The sequence below is a fragment of the Mastigoproctus giganteus genome, chromosome 1, assembly GCF_048544385.1.
Source record: "Mastigoproctus giganteus isolate SK-2022 chromosome 1, ASM4854438v1, whole genome shotgun sequence".
NCBI lineage: Eukaryota > Metazoa > Arthropoda > Arachnida > Uropygi > Thelyphonidae > Mastigoproctus > Mastigoproctus giganteus.
This window is the reverse complement of record NC_143575.1, coordinates 209,437,752-209,456,012: the sequence shown is the minus strand read 5'-3', so window position 1 is coordinate 209,456,012 and position 18,261 is coordinate 209,437,752. Positions and strand designations below refer to the sequence as shown.

The window sequence follows — 18,261 nt, the reverse complement described above, 5'->3', positions numbered from 1 at the left end:
CATCGGTTTCAAAACACTAAACTACAAAGAACAGTTCAAATATCTATGCCAAATAATATCCAATAGAGTGGACAAATAAATAGAATCCAGATTCAACAACTCTTGAAGAAGTTATTGGAGTATGAAAGAATAGATGAAAGGAGATTTGGCTATCAGCCTAAAGAGATTGTTATACAACATAACCGTACTACCCACTCTAACATACGCAGCCAAAACATGGTCTTCGACAGCAAAACAAAAATAAACTTAGAACATGCCAATGAGCAATGGAAACAAATATGCTGAGTATAACCAAAAAAGACATTAAAATCTACTTTCATCAGACAAAAAAAATTAAAATCAATGATGCCATCAGGACATCCAAGTCGGCCTCGAGGATAACACAGTTGGTAGGATCGCCGTTCTCCCCACATCGGGTGGAAAAGACCAGAGTTCGAATCACGTCAATGATGGAAGGAATTTTTATTGGTCTTTTTCACAACGTGGCTGAGTTAGTCGGTCTCAGGCGAAAATAGCATGGGTTTTCTCCAAAAAACTCGGGTTTTTCGTCCAGCAAAACAAAAAATCCACCTCAGAACACACGCAATTTACAGACAGTATACACGGAGTAACATGGCCTTAGCTGCCGATGCTCCTAAAGTCTAACCAACATCCAATTCCTTAAAATGTAAGTGGGCAGGACATCTCGCCAGAAAACAAGAGGACTTGTGGGACAAGCTCACAACCAAAAGAAGGAAAAAGAAATAGAGGAAGAAGAAAACCAGGTGGAGAGATGAGTTAACATCCCTTATGAGCCCCACTTGGACAAGACTGGTATTGAACCGATATGAATGGAGAAAGTCGGGGGTAGGCCTTTCCCAGCAGTGGGATTTCACAGGCTAACACAACAGCATCTGCTAGTTTGTGAGTGGGCGTCCCCTCGCAGGCCTCCACGGTGAGTGAAGAGCCTTTTAAGGTTTTTAACTATTGACGTTTTCTATTTACTCTATGAGTAATTTATTTTTCCCCCTTTCTGGGTCCTCCTCTTTGTTTTACTGTATTTACAACAGACAAACACGGAAACTTTCGCTTTGAATGTTACCGTAAAATAAATGTTATTACACTTTTTTTTAAGAGGCCATAGCTGGGCTCTAGAAACGTTCCTTAAGTGCTGGAGTGCATGTGTGGAAAATAATGACATTAAAAAGATAAAAGTACAGTATTTGATAACTCCGTTTTATATAGCATAAATCAAAAAAAATTTTTTCATATTTTGTTGGTATTTTTATTTTCTCCTAACCCTTATTTTCTATGGAACTTTAATCATGCCAAAAGCAATACTTTTCAGGAACGTATCTTTACCTCCCTAAATGCTATCCAGCAAAACAGAAAATCCACCTCAGAACACACGCAATTTACAGACAGTATACACGGAGTAACATGGCCTCCACCTGTACAACTAATGCGACTGATGTAGATTATGCTACTATCAGGCTATCGTATAAAGTTATCGGTAAACCTCACTGGAAATAAGGATATTTCTAAAAGGCTAACTAGGTCGTCGAGGTTAAAGTATAAATTACTGTTTAATTTTTTTCTGCTCTTTAATTTTTTTCATCTTCAAAAGAAGATACATATCTGTAAGTTTAGTTTTTACCCGGTTTTAAGTTGGTCGAGTTAACGATTTCTCGTTTCAGTAACATCAAACTAAAAAATAATAATAATAATAAATTTTAAATAAAATACAAAATTTTCATGGTTGGTAGATTTCTGAAATTACTTATTCTTTAGAAGAAATTCTTAGGAAAACAGAAAAAGTTTCAAGGCGAATGAACAAAAACACCAGATCAGTACAGATGTATTGTGCACGTGACAAGGGCATACCGGGGGATTCTGTATCTAGAAAGGGATCTCCCATAATATTTTCATAAATATCACAAAAAAAATCTTAATTGTATTGGTATATAAAATATAGTAACTGCTTGAAATTGGAACGATACATGGTTATTCTAGTAAATGGCATGAATATGAAAAAAAGACACTTTTATACCACATACAATTGTCGAGTAAATTTATTGAAAATTGCATGAAAACTATATAACACAATACAAGAACTTAAATGGTGACACTTCGAGACTTGGCAACAGGAACTAATTCTTTAACAATCTAAATAACTTTCATAGCAATACCAAGTTTAAATTGGAAGTAGCGGAAATGTAATTCGCAACTCCCTTTTCTTGTCATCGGATCACAAGAAACTCCAATAGCATTTCCAGAACTGCCTACAGAAAACCCACAGACACACACGTCTCATCCTAAATGTATGAAAATCGTTCCCTTTTTTTTTAAGGTACCATTACTGGTGGTAAGAGAAATAGTTAGCAGAGGAATTGGGGGGGGGGGTTTCCGGTCTAGTATACCGAAACCCTCTCGCAATCCCAGAAGCCATTTATTTACTGATATGCTCGTGAAACTCCATATACTTTGGGCAGCCCTACAGGAGACTGCATACCAGCATAGAATACTTCAAAGGTGTAGAATTTGGAAGAATCAAGAAATCAGAAACCGCAACTAGGCTGCGGAGAGGAATCTTAGAGTAGCCACCTTCCCCAGTAATCTGTAATATCACAAGAAGGCTTTCGGAGAAGCGTATTTCATCCAGAACCTAAGGAATAAACAGGAAACAAAGAATAGATTTCGACCAGACTGACTTCCATCGATTTCAGGAGGCAATCGCGAATGTCCATAGGAACTTGTGCTGCGGAATCCACGTAGCCATAACTCCAGCACCTTCCTAGCAGTGCCATTTACAACTAACTGTTGAGTCACTCATACCCAATCTTTCAACAGTGACCTGTCTCCAGGGCCCTCCTTCCACTACTCAAATCCACAGCTATTGCATAGGCAGAAGCTCAGCCAGTTCCAAGAAAAACTTCATCAAAAGCCAACTTCCAGGACCCCTACAGACAGTGCTGCTATTTGCTTACCTTTTATTAATATTTAACATGTAGTTTTATTATATCCAATCCACTGGGTTACCCTAGGTCTCATTAGTTATCACGATTGTGTGTACCCCGATCAATATCCCCCTATATTCTAACCTTACCTTCTCCTTCTCACTCCCCTTCCTTCCTTTTCCCTCCCCCTAAAGTCGTTAGTAATGATTTTATTCCACTTCGTTTTAGGTTACTGTATTTTTTTTTCTTTTTTGCTATTCTCCATCCATTTCCGTTATCCTTTATTTGAGCATAATTTTATTACGTAATCCTGCGTACGAAATTTATTTCTCTTGTCTGTATATTTTATTTATTTCGCTGTTTATATTGGTATCTACCATCAGTAGCCAATTCATTATTTATTCACTTCTATTTGGTACTTTCACTTTGCTCCAGCATAAAGATTTACATTCCATTCTAGGTCTAAATCCATCCCCGTTTCCGTAGTATTTATTTCTAAAGTTTCCCTTTATTATTTTATTAGGCTTTCTGCAGATATTCAATTTAGATCACCTTTCCTTTGTGACTGCTGCTCTCTTGTCAACCTAATAGCATTGATTCATCTCTCGGAAGATTTATACGCTTTTCTCCATGTAGCAGTAGTATCCTGATTTTTACCCCATTTCTTCTAATACGGTTACTTGGTCTTCTAATTTTGGCACCCTAGTTATAAACAGTGTTTTACTGTTGTCCTGGTAACCTCTCGTAACATCCCCAGATAGATAACATTTTTCATTATAATATTTTTTGTCAGCATTTTTTCAACATAGTGCGTTAGTTTATTTCTTCACAATGTCTTAATTGGTACATTTAGCTTATCGGCTCCAAGTTTTCATATGCCGATACTGCGTGTGCACCGATATAAATCAGAATTACGCCGTGATATAATTGAACGATTTCTTGACGATCAAACTTAAGTGATGCATGTTTTTCACTGGTCACTCATAATTAGGATTTACAGGTACTGTCAATGAAACTGCACGCCATATAAATGTTAAAACATTTGTGAATGTAATGCCATCGCATAATCCTACATTTTAAAAGACAACATATTTTCAATTTTAAGTAACCTAACGTCTACTGACCATTACTACAAAGTATATCTATTTATCTGTAAAAGAAGGTGAGGTTACCTAAGATTTGAAAGTACTGGTATTTTTAAGACTAGATCACCTGTTAATTATAAATAAAATAAGTCACGATGTATTCCTTCGCTGTTGTCTGTTTTCTTAGTAGTTGATATTACCAATTTCTCAATTGATTTCCAATCAATTACATCCAACAGTTTCATTACATTATTCTAGGTTGGTGAAATTTACTAAAGGTCTAATATGACTTGCAGTTGATTGACAGTAGCAGGCAGTCATGATTAAGAAATCTTTATTGCAATAATAATAATGATAATATTACAATTCGATACATTGCAACGTTGCCCTTCACGGCCATCAGGCCAGTGGTTAATAATATTAGCGGAGCTAAGGAGAAACATGCATCACACAATGATATCATAGAGTAATATTGATTGATAATGATAAATAATGCCTTCGGGAAGTGAAAACTTACAGTCAATAAGTTAAATACAGTATGTCTCTTAACGTAGTTCGTTCATTGTGATATAGCAATCTCTTTGTAATATTGTTGGGAACAGTACTGTATTTTTGGCTGTGGGTTATTGACCGGGCTCGCGGGAGGCGCTGATGTTTGAATGGAAATCAGTTGATAAATTAAATTAGTAATGTCAACTCCAAAGAAAACAGACTATAGCAAAAAAAATAAATAAAATAAATAAGAAATACATCACAACTTATTTTATCTATAATCACTAACAAAGGCAACTACGACTGTGCGATGACAACTATAGCACTCCACACTAATTTGTTTGCTTATTTTTAACCATTTCTAGAAGACCTGTGTCTTTATTCAAGTGTGGCCGCCATACACTTGAATAAAGGCTGAACACAATATTCTAAATGAGGTCTCACCATTGTCTTATTAAAAAGGGGCAATGACCTAATTGCGGAGGTCGTATATATTATAGGCAGTCTTTTTCGTCGTGGATCACTTTCAACTCCTCGACCTCTAGCATATAACTCCCGATGTCTCTTCCCAAGATGCAAGACCTTACATTTAGAAGAATAAAATGCAGCTGCCATTTTTCAGATCATTTGTGCAACAGATCTAGTTATTTCGAAGCAAAATGGCCAAGTTCTGCTCGTTAGCCAGCCTATTAAATCACCATGACCTTTAAATCACCAGCAAGCTTTGATAACTTCCCCATGCATTCCCTCATCAATGTTATTAAGGTAAATGAGAAACAAGAGTTTTTATTTATTTCGCCGCTTGTCATACGTTTAGAGAGGTCTGGATTCGAGTCCCTCGATGACTGGAGGAATTAGTACAGGCTTCTTTCTTCAATCGAAGCTGTAGTTACTTGGTCTCAGGAGTAGGGTTCCCCTCCCTTGAGGTATTCCGGGTTTTCAGCTCACACAACATCCAAATGCTCATGAACACACTTATATAAACATAATACACAATGGTGCAATATTCTTCTAAGTTACTGATGCGTATAAAACCCAACAACAATCCAAAATTTTATTCATATGCTCATTTCATGGTGGGTCGGATGAACATAAAGATTGGTGAGTTAGCCGGCTGTAAGCGGGGGTACTGGATCTGTCTTATTCCTAAGAGCAAACAAGCTGACCTTCAGAACGTGAATAAATTTCAGATATAATGCATACACGATAGAAAAAGGAAGAGCTATCTACTGCGTGTGCACTGTCTACAATTTGTGTACATTCTAAAGTGTGTGTGTGTGTGTGTGTGTGTGTGTGTCATATACTCTGCATCAGTTAACTGATCGCATGTTTTTATTCTTCAGGCTGATTTATACGCCGGAGCAATATTTATCAATCAGTCGGTGAAGCTCGATCTCTATGGTTCCGTGGTTGCTCTTCTGGCTATCGCAGCCATATTCACAGTGTCAGGTAAGTGAGATTAATTTTATAACAAGGTTGTATTCAGTGGCGCGTTATCCTATAGGCAAAAAAGAACACCTAACTAGGACCCCGATCAGAGGGGGGGGGGGGCAAAATCACTGTTTGAAAAACCCATTGCTGTTGACTTTTGGCAGGTAGAAAGTCCAGTTTCCGATAAAAATCACTTAAAAATAGTAGTAAAAAACAGCAGGGGAATATCCCTGAATATCCCCTGCTTTTTTTACTATTATTTTTAAGTGATTTTTATCGGAAACTGAACTTTCTACCTGCCAAAAGTCAATGAACTTTGCTTAAAGATTAATTTGAAAATTCCTTTTTTTTTTTTTTTTTGCAAAAATGGTTTTACCGATTTTGATGAAATTTTATATTTAGTTCTTATGTCATATAATTTTTGTTTTGTTGGCACAATAAAAAGAAATTCAAAATGTTCTTTATTAGTTTTTTCTTTAGATGGGGACCCCAAATTCATTTTGCCTTGGGCCCCATAAAGGTATAGATGGGCCCCCAATTCCAGTTTGCCTTGGGCCCAATGAAGGTATAAACGCGGCCCACAAATTCCATTTACTTTCGGCCCCCATGAAGGTATAACGCGCCACTGGTTGTATATTGAAATGTGACGATCTTCGTCACATCGAGTTTCAAAAGATTTCCTTTTTTTTTTAACCCCTTTCAAAATGGCGGCGAGGAAAGGAGGGGGAAAGCAGTGATTTACGCGTTGACAGCGTTCCCCCCTCCTCTCCTCGTCCGGCGGATGTCAAGTGACACGCGGATGGCACGTGGCACAGAAACAAATATGGCGGCTGAAAACAAAGGATAAATCCAATAAATTTAAAAATTCAAGTCACATATATACACATTTTTTGGGATCACAAAATGCCATGTGACATTTGAATAAGTCGGATAGAGCTGAAAGAAGAAAAGGGAAAAAGGTAATTTAAAAGGAAATTTCGCGAAAGAAAAAAAGGACGGCAAATCAACAATTAATAAAAATAAAAAACAAAAATGCACGATTTTCTCTGATATATTTTACGAGCATTAACAATGAGATTGGGTGGGGGGGAAAAAAAAAGGCAAAACGGTAATTTAAGGAATTTTCACGATAGAAATGGAACGGCAAATCGACAATTTTTATTGTTGATCAACAACAACGTGGCAAATCAACAACAGCAAATCAAAAAGAAAAGTAGAACGAACGGGAAATGGCAATTTTTTTAAAAAATAAAGTAACAAAAATGCACGTTATTCGGGGATCGCGATATGTCACGAGACATCACAAAAGCGGAGCTGAAATAAAGAAAACGAAAAACGGCAATTTAAAAAAAAAAACAAGTAACAAATTCACACGACATGCAACCACTGATTCTTCTCGCCCGTACATTACTAGAAGGGGAATAGAGGATGCCGATCCCTATCCCTTCTTTTCTGCCCGAACATTAAAAAACAAGTAATTACCACATGATTTGTAACAAAAATTAACACCACGGCAACGACTGATAACCAGACAATTTCACAAGCATTAACATTGAAAATTGCCGATGCCCCTCAACAGAAATACTAAAAGGGCAGAAACCACTCACCTCATCAATCGAATTATGTTTTCTGAACGATCCAACATTGTCGCACTAATATTTTGTAGGAATAAATCACTTAGTAGAAGAAACACTCGCACTTAACAAAGGCAAAGCAAAAAGTAAATCACAAGCAATCGAATAATCACTAATAACTAGACGATTTCACACTGAAAATTGGCGATGCCGATGATAACTAGATGATTTCACACAGAAAATTGCCGATCACCTCATCAATCGAATTTTATTTTCTAAACGACCCAACATTTTCGAACTACATAATATTTCGCAGGAAAAAAATCACCTAATATAACAGACATCCGCACTCAACCGAGGGAAACCAAAAAGTAAATCACAAGCAATCGAATACGCAAATAGGGGGATTCCCCCCCCCCCATTCATTTCTGGCCATCTCTGTAGAATCCTGTATTTTAAAAGTGAAACGAGGCGGAGATGAACTACTGTTCCAGGTGCCGCCCTAGACAAATACATACATTCTTAACACAGTCCAGTTGGAAATGTTTTCACCTGTGGCCGCAGCAACCTCAAGAGACAATTGATGACAGGACTCGTAGGGTTCCATCCTGCTGTTAAAGCCAAATATCGGTCCGTAGTGGTTGACTTAGCACTCGGATGACCTTGGCTAGCTGTCTTGTAATGATTCCTGTCTCCTGAAACTGCTTCCACAGTGCCAAGACGACACTGCGTGACACATAAACTAACCTGCCACCACCGCCTTCAAGTCGTCCAACGGCTCGCCATCTCAAAGAATCATCTAAACGACGATATACTGAGTACTGGAGATGTAACTATCCCACTGAGCAAGCCAAAAAAAAAAAAAAAGGGGGGGGGGAATGAAGTGATGTTGTCGCAACCTGTGTTTTCATAGACATGAATAATTTGCATAATGTGCGACTCTGTAAGATCGATTTCTATTGGATACTCTGAATTTGCATGCCAGGATGCCTATTCGCTTGGTGAAACTGTTCACAAAAAAATATTCGTGGAAAACATTTTGTGCTGTTAATTTTGTCAAGCAGTGTATTACTAACGTAATACTAAAAATACGGCAACTTTTACATTGATTCTAAATTTGATAAGAATTTGATTTCGTTTTTATTCTTTTTTTTTTTTTCTTGGCCGCCTCTTAGTCATCAAGATTATTTAGCAGTTATCAATATGAAATTTCTTTCTACATCCATAGGAAATTTCGTCACAATTTGGCAGTGAACTTCGAGATCTCTCAAAGCAATCCGTGCTAGTGGTATAAATATTATAACTTTTATATTAATTTTCGCTACCAATAAAGCATGAATTTTGTTAACAAATCTCATGCCTAGTTTCACATGAAACTAGAGCTCTTGATATGTCTTAATGTTATTTATTATTATTATTATTTTTTTACTGTTAATACATTCTTAATGTCAAGTACTTATTTTATTTTTATCTGTTTGAGCGCAATTTTTACCATTAAATTAGTGATGTGGTCTTCAGCCTGGCTTTTAATGTGAGCTTTGTACAATATTTTGAATATAAATATTAATGATTTAAATACAAAATATTTTTCGCTAATTTTGAATAATAATATTTTAAATATAAATACATTTTATTAATAATTTAAATACATACAAAATAATTTTAGATATTTGTTCAATATTTTTGAATATTAATAATTTTAATACAAAATATTTTTTAAATACTTTGTTCAATACTTTAAGAATCAGGATAATTAGGTTCTATTTGATAACTAGTCATTACGGCTTACCTGATTACATAGTCTTCCTTTCCTCTCGATTTGGCTGTTCCTTAGTCTTCTTTCTGCTAATGTATTTTGCAAACACGGGTTGAATGCATGTAGTTAAATTGGTTTCGTTGATAACGTTATATATTTAATATTACACTATGTTTTGTAATGTAAACTAATATGTAAATGTAGATGATAAATGGTTATTTATTAAAAACTGTAATTATTATTACAATGATTATAACATATTAAAATAAAAGTGCCTTACCCAGCACCAGCCGTCATCCGAAATGGCGCGCGTTGTTAAATCTTCGTCTGTTGGTCATAATAGCGCGCCCTCTTTCATTTATAATATTGATATTAATTAATAAAGAAAATTTAAGATCATAAAATTTCTATGCAAATTTATTTAAAGCGATCTTCTCATTTATAGATTTATTTATAGACCTGATCAAGCGAATCATGAAATACGATGAATTTAACAGAAACAGTAAGTTGATGATTGCGCTCTCTTACGGACGGTATCAATTAGAAATTTTAATAATCCAAGTAAATGATTAATATACAGTATTTAAAAATAATAATTTATTTAAAAAATAAGGAACACCCAGGTACACATCCTTTAGAGTTCCTTTAGCACGAATGCAAAGTTTCATATCTCTTTATTTCAAACTTTGGAGGTATGATACGCTTGCCTTTTATTCTTATAGAAAATTATAATTAATATGTACCATGTTTTCGTCCTCTACTAGTAACTATGTAATGCCATTTTTTCCCACCAGGTGGTCTCACTGCTGTAATCTGGACTGATTTTGTACAGACAATACTAATGGTAATTGGAGCATGCGCCCTAATGGTGTTAAGTAAGTATTAAATTGAATTTTTATTGCTGACATACAAATTCAGTAGTTATTATTAGCATTAGCCATATGGGGATCATATCTGGTGAGTATGGGCTTGGCACATCCAGGGTCCTGAGCTGGATATCATCATTCTTCTCTTTCTTGGCGGTTCCCTTCTACTTCTGACTCTTGTTCTCTCTCTCTCTCTCTCTCTCTCTCTCTCTCTTAGGGTAATTCAGAAATTTTTTTTGGCTAGTGCAGCATAAGCCTCAGACTTCCTTGCACCATATGGCTAATAATAATAATGGTGCAAGGAAGCTTGAGGCTTATGCTGCACCAGGCAAAAAAATTTCCAAGTTACCCTGAGAGAGAGAAAGAGAGAGAAGTAAATGAGTCACCAAGAAAGAGAAGAATGACGATATCCAGCTCAGGACCCTGGGTGTGCCAAGTCCATACTCACCAGATGTGAGCCCCTTTAAGCATTGTGTGCTGGTTCATTTCTTTCACCAGTTCACGACAGTAGCATAGCGGAAAATGAAAGAAAATATAAATATTTTTCTTCTCGTTGGGGAAAAATACTTTCTCAATTGCAGGTTCGAGACCTTCTGCTATTTCAGTGGGTCACTACTCATAATTAATAGCTATCTGGTGATTCCAATTCATAATTGCGTTAACATTGCAGTCATTGAACTTTTTTATGTGTACAACTAGTTTTATCAATTGCTACATGCAGTTCCTTTCCTTTAATGACAGGTGTAAGTTACCGATAATGAACTAATATTTCATCTAGAAAGGCAACTTAATCGTTGCTTTCTGTCAACCCATACAGTGTTCGAGTTGCGAAGAGTTTGGTCCTTTTCTCCGACAGTGGCGACTCTAGGACAATTTCCGTTTGGAACATGCTTCCCATTGGATACCCGGTTGCAAATCAATTTTATAATGCGAATATAATCAATATTTAGACAATTATTTTGAAACAATTTCTTAAACATCGTTTTTACTAAATTAAAAATTAACTGAAAGCACGGATACTATAATTATGGAAAATTGTAGTATCTAGCCGTCATAGTGCAATACCACAAGCGAGTTTTCTGTATTCCACTACGAAAGCTAAACAGATTAACTTTCAAGAGTTTTCCTCTCCCCCTTATCTTCGTAAAGGGTTTCATTACTTTCACGCTTTCCCATTGCTGTTTCTTCAGAAAGTTTCTCCAGTAAATTGATGGGATAAAGTCACTAAAACAGCTTTAAAAAGTTTCAGAATGCAAACCTTTGCTTTACACCTTAAAAAGGCCAGAGAATTCTTCAATTTTTTTTACATAAAATTCATTTAAAGCAATTGATAACTTATACTTAACTCTTCTTGTGTTACAGGCTTCATCGAAGTTGGAGGTTACGAAAAATTAATTGAAGACTTCGGAAAGAAAGAACCCAATGCCTCATATATAGGCTACAACATTAAAAACGAATCGTGCAGCAAAGTGCCAAGTAATTACATGCATTTATTGAGATCTGCTTCTGATACGGAATTGCCGTGGACAGGAATGATATTTGGACTGACGATCTCTGCCGTGTGGTACTGGTGTTCGGATCAGGTGATTACAATTACTCTCTAATAAAATAATAGTAAATGTTATTTATATTAAGCATCTATAACGGAAACTAAGTATTATACTTATTAACAAGTAATGATATAATTTTCTTCTAATATGTGGCCAACAGAAAAATCATATTTCGTTTACCTTAAAATGTAATGTTCACCATACTGTGTTAAAATGCGCCTCTGGCGGTTAGCAATGCTACTCACTGTTCTTAGCATTCTCGTTAACAACAATATGAGCTGGATATCATCATTCTTCTCTTTTTGGTGATTCCCTTCTACTTTTGACTCTCTCTCTCTCTCTCTCTCTCTCTCTCAGGGTAACTCGGGAATTTTTTTTGGCTGGTGCAGCATAAGCCTCAGGCTTCCTTGCACAATATAGCTAATAAAAAAATAATAATATGAAATTAGGGAACGAATTGCTGCTAAGATTTGTATGCTATTTAAAAATAGCTTGAAAATTTTGAACACCAAGAATTTTCCATGAAATGCATTTTTATCAATTTAAAGATATTTTGACAGCACGAGTTGGACTATTGGATCGTAATTTGACTTAAGTTAACATTGAATCGTAATTTGGTATTAATGGGAGACCGTCTCAATAACTTGCTGTTCCCTTATAAACTTCTTAGCAGAATGAGCTGCTCAATCAATTCACTTTAATCATTTTGATATGTAATTTCGTCTAATACTCGTATGACTGAGAGTTTCGTTAACAACCATTTTCCTAATTTCTGGCCAACAACCTAGAAGGGAATATATGTTGTATTTCGATATGGCCTTCGTTAAATAAAAGATAATAGCGTATAATCTGATTGAGTGCTGTTTCGTAGAAATTCCATTAAGCATTATACATGTTGGGTATTTTTTGAATGACATTTTGTGACGAAGCCATAGTGATCGGCTGACACGTTTATTTGGAAAATAGGCGGATAAACGTATATATAGGCTACTTTTTCACGCCTGTGAAAAAGTCACTATTGACAGGTTCATTCAATGGATCCACAATTACCTTTAATACCACCTTTTACGAATTTTCCTAATTGCAGATCACGTATTTATTTTAGCGTCGAAAAATATTTTGCAAGTAGCTATGGGAATGATGTACACGACATAAACAAAGTAGCAAATCACGAAAAAAAAAAATTTAATTTCTTAACTTAAAGAAATGTTCCTAAAATAAATGAAATCTCCTTTTCCCCCATCAGGTGATAGTTCAAAGATCACTCTCTTCCAAAGACCTGTCGCATGCTAAAGCAGGTTCCGTACTCGCAGGTTACCTGAAACTGCTGCCAATGTTCTTACTGGTGTTTCCCGGAATGGCCTCCAGAGTACTCTTCACAGGTATTATATGTTTTATTATGCAATATTTTGAACCCTATGATAAACAGTTAAAATAAACATAAACAGTCACATGAATATTTTATAAAATAAGCTGTCATAAATGTAAAAACTGTATATTTACGTACAGTGCATGCATTGCGTGTACCTTTTGTGTAATTGATATTTATACAGGGAGGATTTTTGAGGAGTACGCTGGTGGAAAACAACTCGTCGGCATTTTCGATTGGCCGGCTCTAGCAACAACGCTACTGCAAAAGTAAATTAAGCGATGACTGCTTTAAGCAGAAATAGTGCCAATTACTTTCATTACTTAGGTTTTTTTTCCCCTTAATTTGATTTAGTATTATTCTTTTATTATAATTATTAATATAATGCCTACTTACCTTACCTTCATTAAATTTAGCCTATGTTAATGTTCATTGGTCTCGCTTCGGTTTACTTCCTAATAATATACTTTTGGTTCTCAATTTACTTAGTAATTTATGAATCTTATTTCTGTGCGGAACGCGGATATCGGAAAACTTCCTAAATTCCACCATGCACTCTTAACAGAATTATAAAACACAAAAGTCATACATGAACGCTCGCTGCTGGAGCGTGAAGTTATCCATGACTAACACTTCGAAAATCTCTCGTAGAATTGATTAAAAGCAATCGCAGTTTTAATAATTTTGTTTCTCGTATTTGCATAAATAGCATGCCGAAATGTATTCTTTCTAGTAACTATGGGGTGTCACTTTTATCGAGAATCATCTGGTCTAAAACCAAATCAACAGTTGTTCTATGTGGAACTGCGGGCACAATTTTTTTTCAGGAACACGAAAAATAATGATTATGAGAGCACTTTTTTAATAAATTGGTCACTAATTTAACGCACTGTTTTTTTTTTTTTTTTTTTTTTTTTTTTCCTACGAGATCACAACTCCCTCAATGATACTGTAACTGCGGACTGTCCATTATGGTTTCATTCACATTTTTGTCAAAATATAGATATGTGTATATGGAAGGGCGGCTCCTAGAACGTCAGTTCAGCTTTTCTTCGAATCGATGTGAAGAACAGAATTAACTGTAAAGAGGCCAGAAATGTGTTGGTGTAGTTTTGAGTGTATTGTGTGAATGTTCTGTTCTGGCCTCTTGGCTACCCAGAAGCATCAGTCACCTGGACAGATGATTCTGGGTACTCGTCCACACCACGGGAAGGTGGGTCAGTCCCAGTAAAACATGTACTGTCTGAAGACAGATTCAGACCCACCTAGTGTTGCCAGAATGTGGGCCAGAAGAATCTGGCCCACCTTCTTGGGGGCCTATTCCAGAGGGAGGATGTTATGATGATGTTGGTTTTTTTTAGGAGCATTAGCAACTAGGGCCATATTGCTCCGGGGTATGCGGTGGTCATTCCCTGACCTTTCCGCATCCTCCGTATTTGGTGGTGACGGGCTCGAACCCCGGTCTAATCAAGAAGCGTGTGCTACGCACTGCTGCTCCTTCCCACCTGGCTACGGAGGCGCCCAGAGGGAGGAGGACAATAAAAAAAAAAAAAAAAAAAAAAAAAAAAAAACCACCCGTGGTGCAGGTTATTAAGGGGAAAAAAATTAGGCTGCACTAGAGGGAGAACTCAAGGCAAGAGCGTGTGAAGAAAAAATAAAATGAATAAATAAGAATAAAAAATAATAAATAAATTGGCTGCACTAGAATGGAAACTCCAAGCAGAGTGCCAAAGAAAAAAGAAAGACGGTGAGGGCCTGCGAATATGGGTTCCTTAAATCACTGAGGACGTATCGCGTTAGGTGCAGTTACAACAATGTAGCTCTGCTTCCTGTGCTCAGAGACTTGGGATGCATAGGATTAGAATGCCTTTAGATTATCAGGAATTTGGAGTAGAGGCTCTAGTCGATGTTCTGAGATACCTGGCACAGCCTGCAGCAAGGTTCTTCTTAAATCGTGTACAACCTACATGCGAAGAGAAGATTTTTCTGGGGTTCTATTGGTAGCAGACCCAGCAGATGTAACTTTTCGTTGAGGGATCCATGCCCGGTAACCAAGAAGGAGGGTTCCAGGGTGAGAGAAAACCAGGTCTTTACAGTTTTCTAAGTCGTGAAAGTGACATCAGGGAGGAGTTTTTTGGTAATGGAACCTGTGTGTGAGGTTTTCCATCTAGACTGGCAAATGTTGACGAACTCATTATAACAGCGGGCTCTTTCTGCTTTGAGTTCGGAATTGAGATTTAGTTAAATACCAGGCGCCTCCGTAGCCAGGTGGGAAGGAGCAGCAGTGCGTAGCACACGCTTCTTGATTAGACCGGGGTTCGAGCCCGTCACCACCAAATACGGAGGATGCGGAAAGGTCAGGGAATGACCACCGCATATCCCGGAGCAATATGGCCTTAGTTGCTAATGCCCCTAAAAACCAAATAAACAAACAACAAAACAGTTAAATACCATGTATCTTCGTCGGTATTTTCTTTTTAATTTTGAAGATTACAAATAGATCGAGCGGCATAGTTCCAGCTATCAACTGGATGGCAGTTGTAGACACTTCGGCATAATCTGTGAGTGGCCAGGAGCATAGCACATTTGAATGGAGTTGAACTTGTCTTTCATTTTTATTCGCTGAACCCGGTGGAACCACGCTCCTGCTGCGTAGATCATAATGGGAATGAAGACAGCTTTATAATACAAAGAGAGCGTTTTGTTGGAGAGCCCCCAGTTGCTCTTGGAAATCCTCGTGATTGCAGCTGAAAATCGTTTCGTTTTGACCTCTAGGTATTGTGTGATGAGGAAGAAAGCTCAGCTTGTGGTTAGTAACCACCCCTAGGATTTTAGCCTACGTCACAATTGAAAGCTGCTTCCCGGAAATCTTTATTTGCGGTGGGCGGCGCAGGTCAAGCTTCGATTTAACGAGCATCATTTTTGTTTTGGTGGTACTGATTTGAAGCTTGTTGAACTGTTCAAGAGTAGAGATCTGCTAGGATATGATTTGCTTTGTTTTTAAGGCCAGAGCGTAATTTTTCCATAAACATGCAGAATATTATAACAGATGATCAAAATGACCACTCCGGATCTATTTTTTCTCAGGAACTGCATTACATCCTACACTCGCCATATGCCCGTCATGGCAAGCATTTCTGTGGCATGCACAATTCCCTTCCAACGATTCCACAAGTAGAGGTCTGCATAATATTGAGCTGACGATGTCACATCTTCATGTTTCAGTACCTCAGGTGGTGTCGACACATATAGTTCATTCGGGCATAACCGTAGGTTGGAAAAGGCAGTACATTCTTCTGAAATCAGCTCCAGATAAGAGCACTTATTGTCATTTGGAACCATTTATATTAAATAGAAACGTTTGTAAAAAGTAAGCCCATATTGACGGCATTTTTAATTTTATTCATGTCTCAAGTCTGTTTGATTGAATTAGTATGCAACAATTATCTTACATATAAAAAAAAAAAAAAAAAATTAACAGAGTCATTAGTAAGTTCGTAAATAAAACATTTTTACAAAAAGTGTATCTGATCCATTATAAACCTTTGCCTATTTGCAGATACGATAGCTTGCTCTAACCCCGAGATGTGCAAAAAGGCATGCGGGAGTGCAAATGGATGTACGAACGTTGCCTATCCCCAACTGGTTCTTCATCTGATGCCTGCCGGTAAGTTGGAATTTCTTGTCTTCCTCAGAAATTTACAGCACAGGACGATTATTTAAAAGAAAATTTGGCAATTACTTATTTTTTTCGTATATCTATTGCCGATCAATCGGTACTCATATCCGTTTGAATATCTTGTTCTCACATTGGATGACAAAAGATGTCAATCGAATTACAAATTCCATATTGCTGTTGGCAGCAGTTTTGCATATCCTAGATCAAATACTTGAATTACTGTCTGTTAAATTAACCTAACCTCAACCGTAAAGAAGTTGAGGTTATGTTACGATGGCGAATCGTTCTGTGGTGATGCAACTGCACCATGGCTTTGAGCTCATGAGTGGCCTAAAAGGAAAAGAGACAAGACTTTATGGGTCAATAAAGAAATGCTACCCAAGGACCCAAGCTGGTGATGATACGCCATGATTACGTTCCCTAAATAACGTGAGTGATTTTTTTTTTTAAACTTAGGTTACATTGAAACAAGAAAAGTGTGTCAATAGCGCAGATGAAAATAACCTGATTATTTTTTTCTTATGTTATTAATTTATTTGACTGATATTCAGCTGCCAAACTAATGAGAATCAGTATAGAAAAAGGATAGAGGATTAAGTATGAGCTGAAAGACTACAGAATCTCAATTGTTTAGAGATTTTTACAGAAATGGCTTAAGAAGGAACTCTACCTCCCTTGAAAGTGGTAGAGCGGGAGAGACTGAATCACTGGTACGTACATGTTCTGCCGCTGTGTAATATCCAAGGCGCCTTCTCTGGATAAGCCGTGATGTGCGTTTCTAGGAAACTACTTAGTAGCAGCTGCATGACTATGGTGATTCTTCTATGATGGCTCTCTCTCATATGTCTGAGTCGTACATTTATAAATGAATAATTAAATTTTCTGTTTATACTCTGGAAAGGCCACACAAATCACTTTGCAAGATAAAGAGAATATAAGAATAGCACTGCAATTACAACTAGACCCATGGTCAGCTCAAAATCGCGTACTTATTAACAGAATTAGATTGGTCACCATGGCGATGTCCAATACAATTCTTTTAAGTTTCACGAGTCATTTCATTAAGGGTGTTTGTCCTACTCTCTTAGCAGAGGGCGCTCACTCAATTTTAAAAATTATAGTTGTGAATTACAGGCTCCGAAAAAGCGATAACCGTTTGCCTTTTTATTTACCTAATTGTTATTTTATATTGTACTTTATACGTTACATATAGTTATAGTTACGCTGGTTATTTTTAATTTAGATAAAGAGTTTTTGTATATTACTACTTAATATACGTAAAACCGTTATTTCGTTCGAATCTTGCAGCCATTGTTTTTGTATAGAGTAGTAGGGAATTCAAATTTTTAATTGTGGTAACTAGGCAGCTCTAACGTATAATTATATAGCGTAATACGCATCACTGCATTTAGGATTCTATTAGATAGCGTACTATTGACAATTAATTAAATTTATTGATCTTATTAATTTAAAATATCATGCCCCAGACTAGAGCAGCAAAGCAACGGGCAAAAAGCAGGAGT

The 18,261-nt window shown here is 36.7% G+C and overlaps 1 protein-coding gene across 1 annotated transcript in view; it reads left to right on the top strand.

The window, feature by feature from the left end:
- Positions 1-18,261, top strand: part of LOC150091486 (sodium/glucose cotransporter 4-like) — a 135,685-nt gene that overhangs the window by 77,566 nt on the left and 39,858 nt on the right. The window contains exons 6-10 of the mRNA XM_090375902.1: positions 5,857-5,962; positions 10,069-10,149; positions 11,503-11,723; positions 12,937-13,072; positions 16,619-16,726. Of these exons, the coding sequence (XP_090232028.1) occupies positions 5,857-5,962; positions 10,069-10,149; positions 11,503-11,723; positions 12,937-13,072; positions 16,619-16,726 (652 nt within the window). The remainder of the gene's footprint in view (positions 1-5,856; positions 5,963-10,068; positions 10,150-11,502; positions 11,724-12,936; positions 13,073-16,618; positions 16,727-18,261) is intronic.